Genomic DNA, 23,397 nt, shown 5'->3' with positions numbered 1-23,397 from the left:
TTCGGGTCCGGGTCTTTCGGGTCTAAGAGTTTAGGACCCGATAGGGTAATTTCAAATTTTCGGTTCCGGGTCGGTTCGGGTCGTGCCGGGTCCGGGTCGGGTCGGGTCTTAGATAGTTAGACCCATTCGGGTAATTAGAATTTATCGGTTCGGATTCGGTTCGGTTTCGGGTCGGGTTCGGTTCGGGTTCGATCTAAAAAAGACCTAAAAATACAAAAAAATATCTGAAAATATTTATATATCCGAAAATATTCAAAATTTTATTCAAAATTTGTGATTTTATTATATTAAAATGTGTATATATACTAAACTATGCGAAATACAACAACAATTCGTTGTCTCCTAGTGGTTGACCCTCATATTCTCTAGACAAATAACCCGTTTTCGATGCTCCCTTGATGCATTTTATTTAATTTACATTATTAATTCGGGTACCCATCGGGTTTCGGGTTCGGGTCGGGTCCAAGATCCGCGGGTCCTCTACAACAAGACCCGATAGGGTAATTTGATCGGGTCAGTTCCTACCCGAACCGGGTTTTTTCGGATCGGTTTCGGGTCGGGTCTTCGGGTTCGGATAAAATGCCCAGGCCTAGTTTTAAGAAAAGAGTGAATATTTTTGGTTTTACATGTGTTTTATTTTTTTGGATTCAACTCGTATCGATGTAACTGTAAGTGTTGTTTACAAAAATTAAAGTTTCTGTATATTATATAGAAAGAAATTATACTGACTTCAACATTAAGCTTTAGATACTTTTTTTTTTTTGGTAAAAAAGCTTTAGATACTTGATCCAAGGTTTGGACTAGTACTATGTGTTGATTCATGTATTTTTTTTTACATGTATATTATTATTTTGGATTAAAACTCGTTTCTATGCACTGTTGTTTACAAAATAAAGTTTATAAGAAGAAATAATACTAATTTCAACCTTTAAATTTTAGATACTTGATCCAAGGTTTGGCCTAGTACTTTGTTGTTGATGTTGCATTAAAACGCTGCTGAAATGAAAATTTTGAATTTGGAATCAGCATCACATTTTTCTTCCTTTTGTTAAATGAAAAGACTCGAGATAATAATTGCAAGAAAGAAACAGCAATGCTTTGTTTATCTCTTAATGAAGCACATCGTTTAAATATGTCAAAAGCAAGTAACTAAAGCAAGACATAAATTATTGGGATGAAAAGCATACAATAAGGTTTTAATTGGTTTTAGATTTTAGAAATGGTATAAAGACTTTTATTATCTAATTAACTTCTGCTAATAAAGTACAGTATTATTTAGTGAAGCATTTAAAAACTGTAAATGTTCTATAAAGATTTTTTTCTCTGTTTTAAAGTAAAAATTATGGTAAAATTTTAATCTTTTAATATTTGAAATAAAAATATATTTTATTTAATAATACCAATTTTGGATTGTGATATAAATAAATTTATAATCTCAAAACTAACACTTAATATTAAATTTTAAAATATTATTTTTAAGTAAATTTATTAAGATAAATTAAAATGAAAATATGTTTATCCAGAAATATTAAAATTAGTACAAATATTATATATATATATATATATATATATATATATATAGTTTGTATAAGAGTGATAGAAGTGAGTTTTCACAATTAATAAATTTGAAAATAACAAAAAGGTAGATACGGATAACATACTCATTGGAGATATTATTAGAACGTCTTTAAAACTTTGACTTACAAATGTTATTTAGTTATTGTTTAGTTTACTTTGAAAAATATGTAATAAAGTTGCATTTATTAACATATAAGGTTTGAAAACATGGGTTTTGTTATCTAATGAAGCAAAATGCATTGGCAAATATCTCAACTTAATTTAAAAAAATAAAAATAATTAAAAATTGAAGAGTGAAGAGATGACAGTCTCATACTTTACCAATATTTTGAGAAAACTCAATTATCACTCTTTTATTGTTCTGAATATATTAAACTAGTGGTTTCTTCACCTTCAAGCATGAAGATTATATTTGTTTAGTTTATAATTTGATGTTTGTTTATATTTTGTCCTATTTTAGTTTCTTTTTTATATTGAACATGTTCTCTGACATTATATTATTTTAATTATTATCATTCATTCATGTTATAATTTTTATTTAATAGAAACACTTTTCATCCTAATTTTTATATGTGTTAGACCATTTTTTCTTACACAATAATTATAATGATACTGAAATAGATGAAACATATCTCGTTTTTGGATTGAAATGTTTTAGAAGACCAAGACACTTCCTATTCCACTTTCATTGACGATTTTTTTTTTTTTTTTTTTGAAAAAATTCATTGACGATTTTTATATCCTCTTTTCCTCTCTTGATGGTAATGGTAGTTTTCGATGAAATGGTAATAGCACACTTGAGAAGATTTATGCATTGTCCATTCTTATCTTTTTAGAATGTTAAAGAAAATCGCATGGTTAGACTTCGTCTCATCGAGAAAAAGAAGGTAGTTGATGACTGGAGCACCACACGCAACTTTTAAACCTGAGAGAGTCTTTTTTATTTTGGGTAAATTGGCACAAATCGTATAGTACTTCAAAATATAGGATGAATAAATATAGGGTAAGGGGTTTCCTTGACAAAGTTCTCTAGAAGGCAAAGTCGGCCGAGTATATGGAGGGGTCAATGCCACTGCCCCAAAGCCCATACCAAATTGTTTTTGAATATTTTATATTTAAATCACATATATAATATTACATACAAATAAACAAAGTGTAATAAAAATAATGTAAAATAATATAACCTCTTACAAAGTTTAAACAGAAATTAAATTAAATTTCCTTTTTAATTTTAAAAAATATTAATAGTTACAGGGTCTGAATTTTTTTTTTCATTAGAACCTATCATAGTATTAAGGCGACCTTGCTCGAAGGTTAACCGATTTCATGGAGTCACCATTAATCATGAACAAATAAGACACATATTTGACACATTCGCCAATCTATTGAATCCAAACTGCCGCATAACACATTTGAGAAATCTCCACTAGATTCCATCATAAACCTTGCCTATATCGAACATTTTTGGGGTTACTTTTATAGAAGAACATTGTGTCGTCAACGAAAAGAGCACAACGCGCAACCTTGAAACCTGAGAGTATTTTTTTTATTTTGGACAGAGAAACACAAATTCTATAGAGCTTCAAAATATAAGATAAATAAATATAGGAATAAAAAGTTTCTTTGACAAAGCTCTCTCTAAAGTTAACCGATTTCATAGATTCACCGTTAATCAGGAACGAGTAATACACATAATTGACACATTCCACAGTATTGAATCCAAATATAATGGAAGCCAAATCAACACAAAACACATTTGAGAAATCTCTCACTCGATTCCGCCGTAAACCTTGTTCATGTCGGTTTTTATAACGATTAAATAATACTTTTTGCTTTAGATTTTTGCAAGCAAAGGAGAATTTCATGGGTAATTAACACACTTTTATCGTTTAGTATAATAAAAAAATTATCACGATAGCATGTATAATACTTATCATGAAATATCGTGATAAATTTTACCAAAAAAAAAAAAATGAAATATCGTGATAATTTTCAAGAGTCTTCCAGCGTGTTTGGAAATGTATTTGGGTTTCAATTGGGCTTTTGTATTTCATGTTTATGCATTTGCCCCTTGTTCGGAAACTCGCTAGGCGCTACGCGTGCGGCACATCCGGGCCTAGCGATTTATTAAAAAATCGGGAAAAACTCGGGGAGTACGCGGGGCGGAATTTTTTGTACTTTTATATGTATAATACCTTATTTATATGTATAATACTATGTATTTATGTATATAATACATGTTTATGTATAAAATATATATGGTACTAAAATTATACATTTGTAAATACATACCAAATTAGATCACAAACATATAATTATATCTATCACAATTTAAATATAGTAATACAAGATATAAAAAACTTAGATTTCTAATAAAAAGTTTTAGTGGCAAAGTTTTTAAACAAAAGAAAAACAAATTGCTACATAAATATATAGCATATCGAAAAGCCCAACAATAATTCACAAAGTTGTTAAATTTGAAACATAGTAAAATATAAAGACTTCGAAAGCCCAACAAAAAGTCCACTAAAATATTAAATGAAAGACACAAGTGTATCTCAAAAACATCCCACATCGATACATCGGGAAAGCAATGAACGTGTACCGACACTATATATAATCATGATCTCCCCCTTTGTTGAAGTCACTCAGCAACAATTTAATTTGGGCTCACTTTTTGTTGGGCCTAACTTTTTAAAGTTAAATAAATCGGTTATTAATCGGGTTAATGGCGCCTAATGTGATTAAGCGGCCGATTATTAAACCGGCGATTTTTTTTATCGATTTGGCCTTAATCGAAACGCTAGGCTTGCGAGTAGCGTTTACGCGGGCGCGTTTGCGGCTACGCGGACGCGTTTTAGAACAAGGCATTTGCCTGGTATGGTGGGCCTCAATAATTTAAATGAGGTTGACGACAAAACAAAAAGTAAGAAGTAAAATGGTGGTTTGGTTGGAAGAAGGGAAAAAAATGTATTCATTGGAAAGAACAAGTTTGCAGAGTAAAGCAACACTTGAGCCAATTATAAGCACACAACACAAAGAGAAGCTGATGCTTGTCGCAGTCTCTGTTCTCGTCATCACGACCGTTCCGAAGATCTGAGGACGAAACCAATCTCCTTCAACCTCTATTAATCAAAAGCATTCCAGCAATAAATATAACACAGAGTAAAACCCCTCCTTAACTTTCTTCTCTCTTTGCTGCATCCTTAACTCCGTCGTTCTCCAAATTTTCTCTGTCTGATTACGAAATCTCCGTTAATATCGAATACCCATTATTACAAGGTTCCATCTTTTGCGGCTGGCTGTTCAGCTCAGACAAAAAATTCCAACTTGATTTCTAGGGTTTTCTGTGAGGTTGATGTTCTCTTTGTTTCTTTGTATTTATCATTTGATTTTTCGCAGGTGGGTTTCAAGGATTTGTGAAGATTTTCGGTAAAGGTGACTTCTTTTTCCGGATAATTTGTGTCTGTGTGTTCATCAGACTGGTTCAGTTTATTTCTATTGTTTGGTTTTTGATTTCGGGGGACTTTTCATTGTTTGTATTTAGGACTTAGGCCTTAAATCTTGGGTGCTCATTTAGCATTTGATGTATTAAGTTTCTACATCTTCACTTGATGAGTAACTTGTATTAATCTTGTAATTGCTAACTTGGAAGAAAGGAGGATGTACATTCTCTGCTCCAACTTTCTTGAAAGGCTATTGCGTCTTTGTATCCTTAGGTTTGTCTGTTGGTTTAGGAACCCTCTGACTAGATTTTACCAACCAATTAGACCAAGTCTTACGTTGCACACAGATAAGAGTTTGCATCATCTCTGCTGCACTTGTAGAAATGATACCTACAATGTATTCTTATACTAACCTTCTTTATGGTTGTATTTGTTTCAGGCACTAGGTGGTAATCTTTTTGAACATGAACAACCCTCATCCTGATGATGATCACGTAAGCCAGTTCCTAAATTTAGTTATATTTATAGTCTCCCTCAGCTTAAGTATTGTTCCTTTGATCTTCTTCTCGAACTTTAGGAGGACACCACGGTTGACGGATTTGAAGTACCTGTATCGCCGGTTTCAAGTTACAACAATGTATATGCCGCAACCGAAGACGAGACAAGAGACCCACCAGCTGTACCGCCACATCTTCAACACTCTCTGTTAGGCCATACAGGTAGCACGGAGTTGCCTTGTGCACCACAGAGTGTCGTCCTGAACCATCTCTATATCGAAAATCGAGACCCCCCAAGATCCGTTGTAGCGCTTGGCTTCTCGCATCGGTTCAGGTCTAAGTATGTCACTGTGGTGATATACAAGCCGGTCCAAAGAAGAGGAAACGCCAATGTTTGATGATGATGATGATGAATCTTCTTAATATAGTGTTGGAATCTTGCTTCTTTATGGATTCAGTTCGGTATATACATAAACCAGCTGGTCCGGACTTAAATTTCTTCCTATCAGTTTAGGGAATTCGATTGAAATCATCTGTGTAGACGTTTATATAAAATTTACCTGCATTGTTTGTAATAACTCGCTTTAGGTTTGGTTGTTTAACCGAACCCACATACATCTCTCTTGAAGATATGCATTTAATCATGTTTAAAATTAAAAGTTCCATTAATCATTCACATACTTCTTTGTCCAATAACTTGTGACTTAGAAACTGGACTCAGGCAAATTGGAAAGTCTTTGGGATCATTGGATAACTGTCCGAAGCAACAAAATTATCGAATTTGGATTTGTAAAGTACTATATAATAGTGGGAGATGAAACTGATATTACATTATTATTAAATAGAAGAAAAAGTTAAACAGACCATACAGAAGATGGGGTTTAGGGTTGGTCCAGGGCTCTGTCCTTTGATCCCACTTGTCACGTGGCAAGGAGTGTCCCTTTGGTGCACTTTTATTGAAACCACCACGAGGTGTCACGTGGGTATATCGCTCCACCCCCACCTCATGGGAGCCACATCATCAGCCTGTTTTCCTCCCATCTAGTTTTCTTTCTTTAGTCAAAATTTTGGGGGAATTTTGTGGGTAGCCCAATTTGACCAATTAATTTACTTGAATAATCTTTTATTACTTTTTGATAAAAAAAAATCTTTTTTAGTAGCTATATTTATGTTTCTTTTCTGACAATTTTTCCTAAAGTTTGAAGGGTTGAAAGTTTGTTTGAAATGTTTAGGTAAAGTTGGCTAAAAAATCAGAAGTGTTCGATTGAACACGTCATCAGCACCATCTTGACATCAACTTGTTCACAAGATCTACACCTATTTACGTCAGACTGTACGGACTTGGGGTCTCTTTCAGGTGGTCTGGGCCTCATGCGAATCTCCCCTATAGATACTTTCTAATATTATTGTCGACAAACACTTTTCTTAATCTAGTGTTCCACGATAAATGTCATACCATGGGCATATCCACTGGACAAAATCATGCTGAGAATGCGCTAAGCGTGAGTTGGACGGTCAGTTTATGCTTAGCGAATTAAGAAAAAAACGTTGATTAATCAAAGATTAGTTCTAAAAATCCTTTTTAAAAGACTGATAAATGTTTAGAATATAAATAAATGTATGGGATAATGATTTGGTATATTGGAAATTAAACAAGGTAATTAATTCATTATTCCACGGTTCAATTCTACACAAGTAGCTTTTGTTTTTTATTCATGAATAACATAATTGTAAATAACATCATCTTGGTTATCATCTCTCTAAAGCATTTGCTCTGACCTCTCTCTACATATTTCCGATTACCGACTCCGGCTGCTCTCATAGAGTCGGAGTCGGGCATAGCCTTTGTTGATCTCGATCATGGTTTTGAAAGATCTACAGATTATCTCTCCTTCTACTCAACGGTCGGATGATCCGATCATGATCGGAGTGTTTGAGGGATGTTTGTAGATCTTTCTGGTTACAACACTTTTCTCATCTAGTTGTTTGGTTGGGATTTTGTCCTACTTGTGCAGATCTGATCTTCTTGGAATCTTTTGTATGGCTGTGTGAATTTGCATGTTTGGATTCACGATGTCTTTGTTGTCTTCTCCGGTTCGATCTTCTACCTTATTGTTCCTTGCATGCGGTGGAATCCGGGGTTGATTGGATTCGCTCCTTGTCATTACCAATTGATCTGATCGAGATCTTCACTTTCGTCAAGCTTCAATTTAGCGGTTTCAAGTCCTTCGTGACAACGCCGTTCCGGTTTGAAGACTTAGAAATGGTTCGTCTTCATGTTATGCTGGTTCTTGTTGCTTGGGTTCTCAATTGTTTGGGCTATTCACAATAGGAGGTATCTCTTCACGGTGGTTTGATCAAGTTATCATCATCGGTTTGTTCTTCTCAAAGGATCCGAAGACTGCATGCAATTTTTGCTCATCGTATTTATGAATCTACTGTTTTGTCTTTTGCTCAACTAGATGAAAGAATGTTGTTTATATTATTATCTTGTTAAATGTTTTTTTCTTTTCATCATGTCTCCCTTAATTGGGCTTATGCTTCTGGGAACTTTTGTTAAGTTCGCCAGCTCCTTTCTCCGGGATACTTGTATCCGTGGAGCTGTATGGTTTCTATCTTTGATCAATGTAATCTTAATAGTGTTTAAAAAATAAAAACTAACATCATCTTCTTCCCTAATTTTTTTAGGTTACGACTGTTAATGTCTACAGAAAATTAAAGTTCTTAAATCAAAAACTCGAGCACACCACAAACACATGCAAACGAAACACGATGAACACACACAAAACACGAAGAATACACACGAAAAGTACTCACGGCCCGGCTGTGAGTTCCGCCACCTGGGTTCGAGTCTCGGGCACCGTCGATTAAAATGGAATGAAAAAATCTCTCTGGATGCCTTCGGCGGGCTCCCCGGCTTAGTTCCGATGGACGGTCATTAGGCGCTAGTCAGGTCTCCTTTAAAGGCATCCGAATACCAGGTTCGTAAAAAAAAAGAACTCGATAATCTAGCTTTCATACGAGCTCGGACATACGTCGAGGATTTTCTTGTTTGTTTCTGAATAAGCTTCTTCCTTTTTTTATTCTCGCTATGGTGAGCTAACGAGCAACGAGTTCTCAGCTGATTAATCGCCATTTTGAACATAGAAATTCCTTTAAATGTATATTTTTCGGGGTAAAAACTAGTTTTCAGACCACAAAACAATCAAACTGTTAATTTATTTTACAAAATAAAAACTAATAATGCTAACTGAATTGAATATATAGAAATATATCAGCCACATATATATCACCTGTGTTTATATAAAGAAAAATCTATGAAAATGATCTTTGATCAGAGGCACACCACCATCAATAAATACATGTATCAATCCCTTTTTTTTAAAGATTAGCTATTACCAACCATTTGCTTCAAAGTTTACAACAAAAGAAAACATTGCTTCAAGCATTCAAGCAACTATATGCCATGAAACATGTAAAATGTATTGGCAATGACTGATTTAATAAATACTAGATCATGACCAGCGCGGGTTTTATTTTAAATTGATTAAATAAAATTTATAAATTTATTGAATGTTGTTTAATGTTAGGAGAGTTGTATAACATTTAACATTAATTTTGTGTAATTTATCTTGCTAATGATTTGGTTCACATTATAATCAATTTTTTTTGTTTATAATTAGTGTTAAGCATTTATCTTCAGATAATATATATTTTGAAGATATTCATAATTATTTTTGCTATTATATTTATTGAAAAATGTAGTTATTTTCAATGTATAGTGTTTATATTATTTTTTATATTTTTATGTAATGACAATTATTGAATTATTATGTAACTTAAGTAAATTATATAATGTTTTATTAGATTGTAAATTAGTGCATACAAAAATAACTGAGGTTGCTAACATATACAAATTTGAATACATTTTGAGAGAAATTGTCCAAAATGCCACAAATTAGATAACACTTTTCAAAAATACCCTCAATCAAAAATATACTAACAAATTGGGTTTATGATTTAAGGATTAAATTTTAGGGATTAGTATTAAGGGGTCAGGTTGAGTTTATAAATGTTTTATAAATATTTAGAAAAATTAGCTTAGTGTTATTATATCACAGATTTAGGGTATTTATGAAAATAGTCATTTAATAATGGTAAATTTGAAAAGTGGTATCAAACATGTGATAGAATTAAAAATTTCCTAATATAAATGAAATAAGGTATACTTATTTTCAACGTTTTCATAAATTATTTGAATGTTTTAGTCAGTTATAATGTTTTATATTGTTTGGATACAAAATCAATTATTGTGTTGTTTGAAAATATATAGTAGTATAATATTTTTTACATGATTACTTTATAGTAGAATGGTGTATTTAATTTAAAATCTTACAAAAAAATGCAAAATGCAAATGAATGATTATGTTTTAATAAGAGAGATGTGATTTTTTGACCCCACCAATTTATGTTTATGTTGTCATATGCCCCACTAGAAAAAATATTTTTGTTAGTATCATATATTATCAAGTTTTAAAATCAAATTTATATATTATGACTCTAATATAGAATATTTTTAGTTCCGCCACTGTCTAGCAAGTGTTTTTTTTAAAAAAAAATCTAGCAATGTGTTTTGGTATGATGAGTACATGATACTATAGTCTAATAATAATTGTGGTTACCTTTTTTCCTAAAGTTTTCAAATTCTATCTTTTTTTTTCAAATGCTATTTATCTTTACTCTAAAACAAAATACGTTTTATCGGAGAGATAATGGACGATTAATTTAAGAGAAAAAAAAAACAAGCACTTAAACTAAATATATATAGAGAGAGACCAGATCCTCGTGACAGCATCAGAGAGTACATTGGGTTTACAAAGTACTTCAAACCACTTGAATACTGAACACCATATTACTTTCTATTTATCTATACTATCAAGTATCAGCTCTACATATACGCCAATGGATAACTAATTAAACAAGAATATTTACAGACTTCAACCCACCTGAACATTTTTTAAAAAAGAAACTCACCTGAATATTAGAGACAATACTTTTTACTTATCTATATTAGCAGCTCTATATATATGCGTTGTATTTGTATATAATTGATTAAACAAGAATACTATTATGGGTAAAGTTACACTAGCTGATTTTGTCAGAAATATTCGTAGTGAATGGGTTTGCTTTTTCTGATAAATATATATGATTAGTGGAATAGTGGGTATGTTTCTATGTTATCTACATGCGATTTGGTTCGATAGAGATACACCTTTTTCTTTAGTGTAATAAAAATCGATCCAAATCTATGGAGAGAGAGGAAGCACCGCATCTTCAGGCAATCACCATCTTCCGAAGCTGCGACAATTTCCAGAGTTGATCGCTCAATAAGGGATCGTCTCCTGTCACTTCCTCCACCGCCAGATGGTTCAGTTTCTTTGTGTGACTTTACCTTTCCATTCGCTCTTTGTATCTGCCTTAGGTCTCTTTAATTTTTTTTCCTTTTTCTTTGTTTTTTTCCTTGTAATAAATTGTTCAACAACAATATTGTATGTTTTTCAAAAAATAGTAAGCTTAACATGTTACCAAAAAAAAATCGATCCAAATCCGCTTTCTCTTTAGGGAAAATTCCTTAAAAATACACAGACTAATTTTCATTTGCTAATAAAATACACAAACTATTTTGACTTCCCGTTTAATACACGAATTAATTTTCGTTGCCTATTTAATACACAAACTTTCAAAATTCGCAGGTTTTACACATAGTTTTAGACGGTGTTATCTATATTTAACGGAGGTGAAGACGACGTTAGTGTTTAATTAAACATGTGCTTAATTTATGAAAAGAAAATTCCTTAAAAATACACGAACTAATTTTTATTTGTTAATAAATACACGAACTAATTTTCATTTGTTAATAAAATACACGAACTATTTTGGATCCACATTTAATACACGAACTAATTTTTGCTTCTCATTTAATACACAAACTTTTAAAATTTTCAGATTTTACACATCGATTTAGATGACGTCAACTATGTTTAACATGATTTAGTGGATGTCAACTATGTTTAAAGTGAAGTAGATGTTAGTGTTTAGTTAAACATGTGGTTAAACTGCAAAAGGCAAATTCTTTTAAAAATCCTTCTGATAGATTATATTGGTAGTTTTCTTCTTCATAACACTTGCATAGTGTAAATTAACCTTGATTGACAAAAAATAAGAATCGGAAACTAATTCCAAAATCAGAAACTCGTTTAAAATTACCTAGTTTTCTTCGTCATTTTTCATGACATGGAAATCATCTCCACTTTGAAGCAATATAAAATGAAATCAAAGCGAAGAAGAAGAAGAAAAGGAACAGAGTTTGATGAGTAAAAGAGGTTGGAATAGATTAGGGTGTCAAACTTGAATTGAAGCTACCTTAAATATAAGTATCAATCGATTCGAGAGGTTTTGGTTGAGGGTGAGCGTGCTTTTCACTTTTAACCATACGTTTAGTTAAAACTAAAGTCATTTCTGTTATACGTAGTTGACTTCGTTTAAATTGATGTGTAAAATTTACAAATTTTAAAAGTTTGTGTATTAAATAGGAAACAAAAATTAGTTCGTGTATTAAATGGGGATCCAAAATAGTTTGTGTATTTTATTAACAAATGAAAATTAGTTCATGTATTTTTAAGGAATTTTTTTTTCATAAATTAGACACATGTTTAATTAAACATTAACGTCGTCTTCACTTCCGTTAAACGTAGTTAACGCCGTCTAAAACGATGTGTAAAACCTGCGAATTTTAAAAGTTTGTGTATATAATAAACAACAAAAATTAGTTTGTGTATTAAACGGAGATCCAAAATAGTTCGTGTATTTTATTAGCAAATAAAAATTAGTCCGTGTATTTTTGAGGAATTTATATTACCGCCGATTTTTATCAGTTAAGATACTATTAGTGTATGCACAAGACATACGTCAGAATATATTTGTAACCAATACTAAATTTATACTGTTAAAACATAATTTATGGTTGATTTCACATATAATTTTTTGGATCATTTTTTAATTAATGTATTTTATATTAAACTAATAATATCTCAAAACAAAATTGTGAACATTAACTCTAGAGATTTGATTGAACCTAATACCATCAATACTATTAAAATAGAGACACAACTTTAGATATAGTCTTTAGTCATGTGTACTATTTTTTTACTTAATCCACCCAAATTAAATATCTACCATATTTTTGTTCATGTGTTGTATTTTAAAGAAATCCACAATCTGATTCGCTTTGTCGTTAACAACACTTTTATTATTTGATTCGTTTCATCACTATATCAGATATCTACTGTCCATATATTTAAAAAATATATATTTTATATTTTGATTTGATTCGTAAAAAAATTTCAAATAAAAAAATTTAAAATTTAAAATTAAATTATTGTGTAAACAATAATTTCAATATTAAAATAAAAATATTGTAAAAATTGTAGAGGTAAAATGAGTATAATATATATATATATATATATATATATATCAGATTAGAGCGGATACTTGTCTTTTGCAATCTTAGTATTTACAATTTTCGTTATTTTGATTGATATTAGATATTAGCACTTGTTTTGTTTGTGGAATTGCTGATATTCTAATTTTTTGTATCAATCGAATAACAGTAATCAAAAATTACGGATATGTTCCTACCCCTATTTATTACTCCCTCTGTTTTTAAAAGATGCATATTCTAGATTTTACACATATATTAAGAAAACTCATTAAATATGCATTGTTTTTTGTGAATAACAATTTTCCATAACTTTAAGCTAATAGAAATTCAATAAATACCATTAATTTTTTTGAAACTTACAATTTTTCATAAAATCATACATTGAAAAAGTAAAAAATGTATCTTTTTAAAACAAATTATTTTTCTATAACATACATCTTTTAGGAACGGAGGGAGTATCTCAGAGTGTGATGTATACATTTTAACCATAAAATGCTTTTCACCTACCAGTCAAAATTTAGATACTAATAACAGTTTGCTATTATTCAATTGCAGTTTTCTTTACTGTTACTTATTTACTATCTATGTACTCAAAACTCATAAATAGTAAAATATATTTATACTGAACTTGCAAAAACTTTTAGCTACATCTAATAATAGTTGTGCAGGAAAATAAGAAGTTGGACATGTGAAGTGGGGAACTGAGATATTCCATCACGATGTGGACTCCAAGACGGCAGCGCCGAACTCCATTGGCCCAACTCTGTTTAACCACAGCTCACCTCCTGCCAATCAACCCATACAACAATTTATTCATTATCAATGTATGCTAAGAACCATTAAACCAATCACAATATATAATTAACATTTAATTACAAATATAAAGGATACACACATACTCACATGTCACATCTCATACTTCGCACGTATATATGCACACATAAACACACAAACATGTATCCTTTTTTCTCTTTCCCCTCTCTCTCTCTTCTCTCTCTATCTCTCTGCTTTAGATCTCAGTCTCATCAGGTCTTATCTGCTTAGTAACTGGCTTCCACGATCTGGTTACATGTATATATGTCATTCCCTTTTTGCAAATCAAAATTTTGTATGGTTTAATCTTATTTTGCTGTTTTGGCTGTATATATCAGAGGGTGTTTTTTACATCCCCCTCTCTCATCTCTATCGCTTAGGGTTTCGCTTCTTCTGTGTTTTAGTTTTGTTTTGTTCCAATTAAGTAGAAGAGAGTAAAATTCCGTAATTTTTTTACTTCTCATCTAATCATACCAAGCCATTTCGAATAGTTCGTCAAGTTTCTCCTCTCATATGTATATATATATATATGTATTGTATATGCATAACTATGTATTTTGTACAAGTCTCTAGGCCTCTAGGGTATAAACGAGGAGGCTAAGTATTTACTAGTGTAAGTAGTTAGTCACAAAAATTGAGTTTGAGTTTTGAGTTTGTGAGACAAATCAACATTACTATAAGAAGATTGTTAAACAAAACGGAAGACCAGTCTCCGGAGCCACGGTCGTTGTTTGCTGCTGTGGCATCATCAAGATTCACATCGCCAGATGGACGGTGGTGATTCACCCTCCCCAAAGTTCTCTGATGAAAATGAGAATCTTGATGATGCTGCATCGGAAATCAACGGCTATTCTTTCCCTCTCTCCTATATATATATGTTTAATATATACTTCATTCGAACCAGATCTTCTTCAGGTAGGTTTGTTTCTGCTTTAAGTTCCTTTCTTTTTGTTTCACGTTTATGGTAACCGATTCTCCCCATTTTTAATTTCTTAATAATTACAATGATTTCACCAAGAACTCTTGTGGGTATTTTGTTTCATCTGATGTGGTAACCTTGAATTTGATTTAGGATCTAAAGTTTTTTGGCAGTCATTTTCATGTTGGTAACACGAGGGGATTCACAAGATTCTCTATCAATAGGTTGACAAGGATCACAACATCATTAATGGATCTAATTAAGGTAATTAATATATGTGATTTCTTTTGTTACCATTCTAATCTTGCATTTCCATATCAAGAAATATTCTTTCTCAAGAAAGTAAATAATTATATTGAAGTTGAGATAATAAAAAGGGTCTATATGGAACTATTGATGTCTAGCAAAGAAGAGGTTTCCAGGACACACTGTCAGTTCTTTTTTTTGTTGGTTGATGTTGGCTATTACATTCAAATTGAGAATCAATCAGGAACTTGTTGGTGGACCTTACACATTGTAGGCTAGGCTTATTCAGTCCCACCTGTTTGTGTCCCCTCTATTTACATATTTAGATGTTTTTCTGACTGCAATACTACTGATGAGAAGTACTAATCTCTTTTTGTCCTTATTTTCTAATAGGGTATTACCAATTAATTTTTAGTCTATATTTGTTGCATGATGAATCAAATCATTTGAACAAAACCAATTCATTGTAATTATGAGTTTCATGTTTTGATCATGAGCAAAAACCAGCCGTGGCCAGTAATAATCAAAGCGGTGCACCCCCTTTCTGCTTCGGTAAAAAGAGTTACTAGTCAAACCAAACATGACAGATTGTTTCCAAATAAAACTCTGAATAATTCTTTTTGTTTTTATAAGCTTACGGCATAATGTATTAATTTTGTCATGGAGATTTTTGTGTCTCCGTACATACATATATTTATTTGAAGAAATGAATTATATGCTGTATCGTAGCTATCATTATGCCTTTGAACAATGCATTGGAGGACCTAAACTTCATCCAGTGACAACGGTACATATATAGGTTGAAGCGAAATCATTCTATTTCGTTCCTGTAATGCACAATGAAAGACTATTTTTTCAGATCATGATGATCTCTAATAGGTCCGACAATCACATATTTTTTACATCTCTTTTCTAGTATTGGCAAATGAATTATGAAAAGTAATCCTAGAGTTTTTGCCTCTTTAATATCTCATGTCTGTGCTCGAACTTGTACCTAAATGAAGGTCTATAAGCTATAGAGACATGGATGAGTTTAAAATGTTTTTAATTGGAGAGTTTCGTGCGTGGGTGAATAGTATATATATGGGTTCTGATTGTCTTCGCATTGATATAATTGCTGTTATGCATTCATCTTCTTTAAAACAAATTATGCACTAGTCCTATATACATATAAATGCAAAGAATACAAACGTATTAAATCTCTAAAGATTTACATATCTAGATCCGACAAAAATGAGAAGGTAAATAATGGCTTTAGGGGATGAATGTGTGTGTGGTCCATTCACATTGAAACTAAACGCAACGCTCGGTTTGTGAGGACCATTTCTCTATAGTTGTACATATTATTCGCAAATTTCTAAAACTTTAGGCACTTAATGTGTTTGTATCACCAGACTGGCCTTTTGTTTACTATTTATAACTTTTGATTAAATTTTCTTTCAAGTATTTTGAACGGCTAGTAATTTTCGGAAGTCATGTCTACGATTTATCAAATTCAAACAGTTTGTTCAACAAATAGCCATTCCCCTATCAATCAATAAATTTGATTTGGCAGTTTAGAAAAATATATTTATCTGACTACACAAGATTTGACAGTGTCATAGAGATATCTACTTATGCTGTCAAAGTCATCCAAATTTTCTAAATATAATTTGTGTGATTGTTTATCTTTCTATTTCTAGCTCTCACGATTTTTAAGTGCATATATATATTTGGACTAAGATTCGCATGGAGGAAACGATTAGAGGTACATAATACCAAATAATAAATGTTGGAACAATTTTCTTAGTAGACGTCAATTCGAGTCATAGGAAAAACATATATGGGGGAGCTAGAAACCAAATTCAGAAGTAGAATTACAACAGTTTGATGTCCAATGTATTACATTTTTACTTTATGTTTTATTAAGCATATCTCTATAATATATTTGAAAACTCAAAATATTTTCATATGTATTATTTTATATTAATTTATTAAAATCCTTAATAAACTAAAAATATTATACAAGTGCTATGACTAAAATGTAATATTTTGATTTCTTTCTGCTTGATAAATTTCGAATCAGTTTCTTTTCGTTTTAATTTATTTTTAATTTTTACAATTTTTAGCAAACAACATAATATATATTAAAAATATTTTTACTATAAATCTGTTTTGATCAAGTGATTAGAAACGGAAATAAAAAAAAGTAAATATCATAAGGTAATCATATGATTTATGATTTTTTGAAAATGTTTTTCTATGTTACGACATGAAGCCAAATAATTAAATCAAACAATATGTGCAAAATTAAAGTATGACTATCACATGATCCAACACTACAACAGAACATACGATTTAAGGAGGAACATTACAATAGAAATTTATCATTGCGTATTAGCTATAGTTTTTAAGGAATTGTGACCTTCTGAGCAGCACTCACAATTTTTTTAACAAATTTGCGAAGCTAAATTTTCCTCAAGAAATTATGAGGCAATTTGAAAGGGAATTCCGATTCTTCCTACTCGTCGTACTTTCCTCGCAAGTACTGAAAGTTGAAATACATTTTCATTGTGAGTACCTAAATTTTTGTGAGGAAAGCATAAGAAAATTCCTCGAAAACTAACTATCTGTCATAATTCCTTCGCAAAGATCTCTAAAAAAAATTAGTTAAAAAAAAGATCTTTAAAAATTCTATAAATAGGTGAACGCGATTAAAGATCATTTCTCAGCAAATGAGAACTGCAAAAAGAAAAAGAAAAAGAAAAAGAAAAGAGACAAGAAATTAGGAGTAGGAGAAATGTCTTGAAAACATGAAATATATTCATTACGGGTGGGATGTAAAATCACAGAGATTTAGAAACTGGGAAAGTGACGTAAGAGTACCGTGCCAGATTACGAATTGTTACACCGTGTAACTAACCAGCCATTCACGAGCAGTGGGAGACCTATGGAACAATTTAACGGGGGACAAACCAGTAATAAAAAGAAAAAAATATATATATATATATATATGCAGGTTAATATGAGAACTGAACACTTCTTTTCGGGGGCCAAGAGACATTTTGAACCAATAATGGTGTTGAATCTTTAAAGATTTTTCTTACACTTAAAGTTTTTAGACCCAAGTTTTTATCATATTTAAGGGCTTCATTTGCCTTAGTGCGTCCGTCTTTGTGCTCAAGGAAACATAGTAAATGTTCTATCTATATAAAAAATGTTAAAACAAGTTATATATTGTGAAGAGCATATATATAATAGATGATTTAGACCAAACTACTATATATGGTTCTCGCATGGGGGAAGATGCATTATCAGTACGGATCAGAGATTTGAGCATAATACTAGTTATGATGAGATCATGGACAATATATATTTGAAAATGCGAGTGATGGGTATGAGTAGGAAAAATAGGTTTCATGATATGATTACAAGTTCATTTCATGAAGATGCAAATGCAATTCTTGATAATAAAGAAGAACTAATGTTATTGCGAAACAATTTTATGATATGCTAAAAACTATCTACGATAGACGTAGATAATACTTTCTAGATTATCACTAGCATCTATGATGATGAAAACTAAAAGTGTTTATATATCTAAATAAAAATTAAACGTGATCATAATCTATAATAGACAATACACTTTTATGAAATATTTTAGTCTAAGACACCAATATAGCATAAATGACGTTTTAGGGTGCAGATGAAGACACCAATTAATGGTAACGTCTTCGATCGCCAAAACGCCTCCTTTGTGGTTAGCAAGTAAGGACGAACGCTTTTGGGATACAAGCAGACAAACAACCTTTGCATGTTAAAAGCTGGAAGTGGCTCCTGCTTTTATTTATTTATTTAACGCTAGGTGTATTATATCAAAATAAAGAGATCATATCAGAGTTTGCAGGTTATCCTCCACAGACAGAGGAAACTTGCGATGGAGCATAAGTAAAAAATGGGATAAAACCCAAAAGGAAACAGAGTATGCAGGGCAAATTAATCTCAACAGAGACCATGTGCACCAAAACATACGACAGGATTCAGGAAACACCCCATAGGTTAGAGACCAGCAGCTTCCTCTTCCAAGATACGTCTAAACCACCCAGGATCACACGAGCAATGTGCGATTGATATCTTCTATCACGTGTAACACTCATCACAAGTGCAGAGGCTACCCTGTTTCGTTCCACACCTATGTGTTCTAATCTCCAGAGAACAAATGAAGGCAAGAGATGGAGAATATTACCCAATCAGCTCGTGGAACAATAGGAACTGACGAGGATATATTAAAGCTTCCCGTCCTAGAACTAAAAAATAGTAAAGAATAAAAATAAAATAAACTTAAAATTATTAGGTTATGTCATTTTAGTTATTTCATTTAGTTACAATCAATTTTTTTATTATTTAACTATCAAAATTATATAAATAATAATATGAATTAAAATTTGTAGGGTTTTAAATTTTATTAAACAAAACCATTATAGTGAAAAAAATTATATGGGTGTTGAATTAATAGGTAGAAGAAAGAGATGTGTTCTCGAGGTGTTGCTTCGAACAAGGATACGTATTGGGGGTTGATGAATGGGCTCTGCAAGGCAGGGAAAGTGTGCGAAGGGATGAGATTGTTGGAGGAGCTGCGAGTGAACGAGTTTTAGGTTGATGAAGCGATGTATACGTTATAGAGCAGGAAGGGTAGATAATGCTTTGGAGGTGGTGGCTGAGATGGTTAGGGAAGGATACGTTAATGACGGTAAAGTATTTGAAAGATTAGCTGATGCGTTGTCTGAAGTAAACCGGGAAGAAGAGGCAGCGATGATGATTACATTCGTTGTTAAGAGCGGCGTCAAACCAAGTTCTTTGTGGCCTGAGATGAAGATGTTGTAAAGGGAGAGGAGAACTTATTAACAGACTGAGATTACAGGTCTTTGGATATGGTAACCTTGCTCAAGTAATTGGATATGGATTTAGGTATTAGACAGCAGAGAGTCCTTAGATTTGATTATATCTGAAAGATGTACATTCTTGAGAAGGTTAATGGCTTGGAGTATAGGGAAAACCATTATGAAAGTAGTGTATATTATTTGGTACACATACTATTAGACCATCTCAAATGGTTTACTCTATTTTTTCTTTTAAATAGAGCAATTCTATGATAAAATTCAATTGTATTTCAATGGTATTATATTTTAAAGAAAAAACTAGAGTGATAAAAAAATAGAAAAGTTAGTCCATTTATGAAGTAAATTCATTTTCCACTCTATTATAAATGAAAAAGAGAGTATTATTGGAGTATTTTTACTAAACTATAGTAGTACCATTGAAGATGCTCTTAGACTTGTAACATTAGTTAGTCTACGAGGATGACAATGACCCTTTGTTCATATGGTGTATTAGAGTTGGATATTGAAAATTCAGAAGTTTATTCCGTGTTTCAGGGGAATAATGATGAAAATGGTGGGGAGTAATTATAAACAGGAACATGCTGAAGAAAGTTTAGTAGCAGTTGATAAAGAGGATGAACATTAGTTTGATTAGGTCCATACTGTATGATTGTTTCCATCTATATTTGCTTACTTTTCACTTTTCTTCTTAACTTCACTTGCCAAATAACATTGGACACACATTTTGAATACAAAAACATTTTATTTTGCAATCAGAACAATCCTTACTCGGAATAGAAAAATATTATTTCTCGTTAAACAAAGCTACTCATTTCCCCCATAGAAAAAAAAAAAACATTGCAAGATAGTTGGGGACAACAAATATGATAGATGTGCAAACTTCATTACACCATGAGGCCCTCAGGTGCAGCAGCAGCAGGAGCCTTGGGTTTAGGTTTGTCAACAACAATGGCCTGAGTGGTCAGCACCATCCCTGCAACCGAAGCAGCGTTCTGCAGCGCACATCTCGTCACTTTAGCTGGATCAATCACTCCTGCTTCCAACAGATTCTCATAGGTATCAGTCATGGCGTTGTACCCTAGCTCCCATTCACTGAACATAATCTTCTCCACCACAACTTCCCCTTCGATTCCAGCGTTCTGCGCAATCAATGCAGCTGGTGCCACCAAAGCCTGCAAACATAAACCCCCAGTTCAAACTGATTATCCATAGCTTTTAAACCGAATGTTAAAACTTACCTTCTGTACTATATCAGCTCCCAAACGTTCATCAGCGTCCTCAAACGTCTCCTTAATGGCGGGAATCACAGTGGAGAGATGCACCAACGTGGCACCACCACCGGGAACTATTCCTTCCTCGATAGCAGCGAACGTGGCGTTCTTTGCATCCTCAATACGAAGCTTACGGTCCTCGAGCTCGGTCTCAGTCGCTGCTCCGACTTTAATGACGGCAACACCACCAGAGAGCTTAGCAATCCTCTCAGCGAGCTTCTCCGAGTCATACACAGAGTCAGTCTCGAAGAGCTCCTTCTTCAGCTGGGAGATACGAGCTTGCAGCTCGTCCTTGGAAGCTGCGTCGGCTATAAGCGTGGTCGAGTCTTTGCTGATAGTAACTTTTCTAGCAATCCCCAACTGATCTATGGTCGTGTTCTCGACCAGAAGGCCCATGTCAAGGGCCTGGTACTCAGCTCCAGTCAAGATAGCTATATCCTGAAGCATAGCTTTTCTCCTTTCTCCGAACCCTGGAGCTTTAACAGCAACAACGTTGAGAACACCGCGGAGTTTGTTCACAACCAGAGTTGCTAAGGCCTCGCCTGTGACATCCTCAGCGATGATCAGCAACGGAGCTCGAAGCTGAGTGGTCTTCTCCAAGATTGGGATGATGTCTTTGATGGCAGTGATCTTCTGGTCAGTGATCAACACCCTCGCGTTCTCGAACTCGACGAGTAGCTTCTCGGGGTTGGTAACGAACTGAGGCGAGATGTAGCCTCTGTCAATCTCCATCCCTTCTTCGACTTCGACGGTGGTCTCAAAGGAGGATGAGGACTCAATGGAGAGAACACCATCAGGTCCCACTTTGTCAATGGCGTCAGCGATCATCGCTCCAATAAGCTCATCGTTTCCAGCTGAGATTGTAGCCACGGCTTTGATGTCACTACCGCCTTTGACAGGTCTAGCTCTCTTCTCAAGCTCTTCTATCAAAGCTTGAACGGTCTTGTCGATTCCTCTCTTGAGGGAGACAGGATTGGCGCCGGAAGTGACGCTCAACAGACCGTGTTTGATGATTTCCCGAGCCAGGACGGAAGCAGTTGTTGTCCCGTCGCCAGCAGAGTCATTAGTCTTACTCGCAACCTTTTTATCACACAACAAACAAATCAATTACCATTTTCAGAAGTAACAATGAAAGATAAAGCTGTCACACTAACCTCACGGATGAGTGCTGCACCAGCGTTCTCCATGGCGTCAGGTAACTCAATGGCTCTAGCGATGGTGACTCCATCGTTCACAACCTTGGGGCTACCAAACTCATCCAACACAACATTCCTCCCTTTGAAAAACATCACAAGATAATAAGAGATATAGTTTTGTTGTACAACAAACACAATGAACAGAAGACACTAATAATAGTATACCTCTAGGGCCAAGAGTGAGACCAACAGCATCAGCAAGCTTGTCGATACCAGCTTGAAGAGCAGCTCTTGAGCTCTGGTCGAAAGCAATCTCCTTTACATTTGCTCTAACGCTGAAGCGTCTGTTAGCTTTCCTGTAGCTTACTCTTTGACCTTTCTGCTGACTTCCACCACTCAGCTTTCCCTGCAAACCCACAAGATTTAATTTCAAATAATCTCAATCGATTTCTTATAGTTCCACATACAAAGTGACAATTTTTACACCAACCCAGAAACCAAAAAATCATTTCAAGAAGCTGAACTGAGAAAAGTAACCAACTTTCACCAACCCAGAAGCCAAACTAATTGAAACAGAATGAAGTGATGGTTAAATCTCAGACAAGTACTTTACCTGTCGTGAAGAGCAGAGGACAGAGGGGGAGGAGAGAGCGTTTGCAGTCGCCATTTTTCAGACCGGGAGCAAACGAGAGGGTTCTGGGCTTTGTGGATAAGGAGATGGTTTACTCTGGAATGAAAGTGAGGGAGTGGGTTAGGGTTTAGATAGACAGATAGAGCAGGTGAGAGGAGAGAGAGAGAGAGAGGATCCAGAAGATTCTTTGCATTTCGTAACGAGAACCGTTGATTTCACAAAAAGGCTTTTTTACTTAAAAGGCCTGTTTATGGCCCAAAACGCATTGCAGTCCATTCGAATTGCTGCATACATCCTCGTCTTTTCTTTAACATGTCGAGTGAGAAGTTTGATTGGTTTAGCCACATTCTGTCGGCAAAGACATGTCGAGCTATAGTACATCACATAAGACACTGGTTTACGATAGAAGTGTGTTTGTAATGGAGAATGCAAAATGAGAGCTTTCTAATAAGCTTGTCTAGAGTTTGTTGATGCTGTGA

The 23,397-nt window shown here is 33.4% G+C and overlaps 2 protein-coding genes and 1 long non-coding RNA gene across 6 annotated transcripts; 2 read left to right on the top strand and 1 right to left on the bottom strand.

The window, feature by feature from the left end:
• Positions 1-4,482: 4,482 nt before the first annotated feature.
• LOC103829702 (SNF1-related protein kinase regulatory subunit beta-3) lies at positions 4,483-6,190 on the top strand. 3 transcript variants are annotated; one of them, XM_009105392.3, is made up of 4 exons: positions 4,483-4,743; positions 4,981-5,016; positions 5,464-5,518; positions 5,602-6,190. In XM_009105392.3, exons 3-4 carry the CDS (start codon positions 5,489-5,491, stop codon positions 5,917-5,919), a joined length of 348 nt encoding a protein of 115 aa, XP_009103640.1. In that variant the 5' UTR covers positions 4,483-4,743; positions 4,981-5,016; positions 5,464-5,488; the 3' UTR covers positions 5,920-6,190. The 3 variants fall into 3 exon arrangements, with proteins under 3 accessions (XP_009103640.1, XP_018508279.1, XP_009103639.1); XM_009105391.3 differs by having other exon boundaries at positions 4,738-4,932; XM_018652763.2 differs by lacking the exon at positions 4,981-5,016 and having other exon boundaries at positions 4,524-4,743.
• A 7,317-nt stretch (positions 6,191-13,507) lies between these two features.
• On the top strand, positions 13,508-20,715 carry LOC103829699. 2 transcript variants are annotated; one of them, XR_004449665.1, is made up of 2 exons: positions 13,508-19,900; positions 20,415-20,715. It is a non-coding gene; the product is annotated as an uncharacterized LOC103829699 (long non-coding RNA). The 2 variants fall into 2 exon arrangements; XR_625593.2 differs by having other exon boundaries at positions 13,508-19,913.
• On the bottom strand, positions 20,587-23,143 carry LOC103829700 (ruBisCO large subunit-binding protein subunit alpha, chloroplastic). The gene is made up of 5 exons (XM_009105390.3): positions 22,901-23,143; positions 22,513-22,693; positions 22,306-22,427; positions 21,119-22,231; positions 20,587-21,052 (listed from the first exon to the last, which is right to left on the bottom strand). The coding sequence occupies exons 1-5, from the start codon at positions 22,952-22,954 to the stop codon at positions 20,765-20,767; spliced, it is 1,758 nt and encodes a 585-aa protein (XP_009103638.2). The 5' UTR covers positions 22,955-23,143; the 3' UTR covers positions 20,587-20,764.
• Between the last annotated feature and the right edge of the window lie 254 nt (positions 23,144-23,397).

The sequence above is a fragment of the Brassica rapa genome, chromosome A07, assembly GCF_000309985.2.
Source record: "Brassica rapa cultivar Chiifu-401-42 chromosome A07, CAAS_Brap_v3.01, whole genome shotgun sequence".
Classification (NCBI taxonomy): domain Eukaryota; kingdom Viridiplantae; phylum Streptophyta; class Magnoliopsida; order Brassicales; family Brassicaceae; genus Brassica; species Brassica rapa.
The sequence above is the reverse complement of the archived record's forward strand: the minus strand, read 5'-3'. Positions and strand labels throughout refer to the sequence as shown.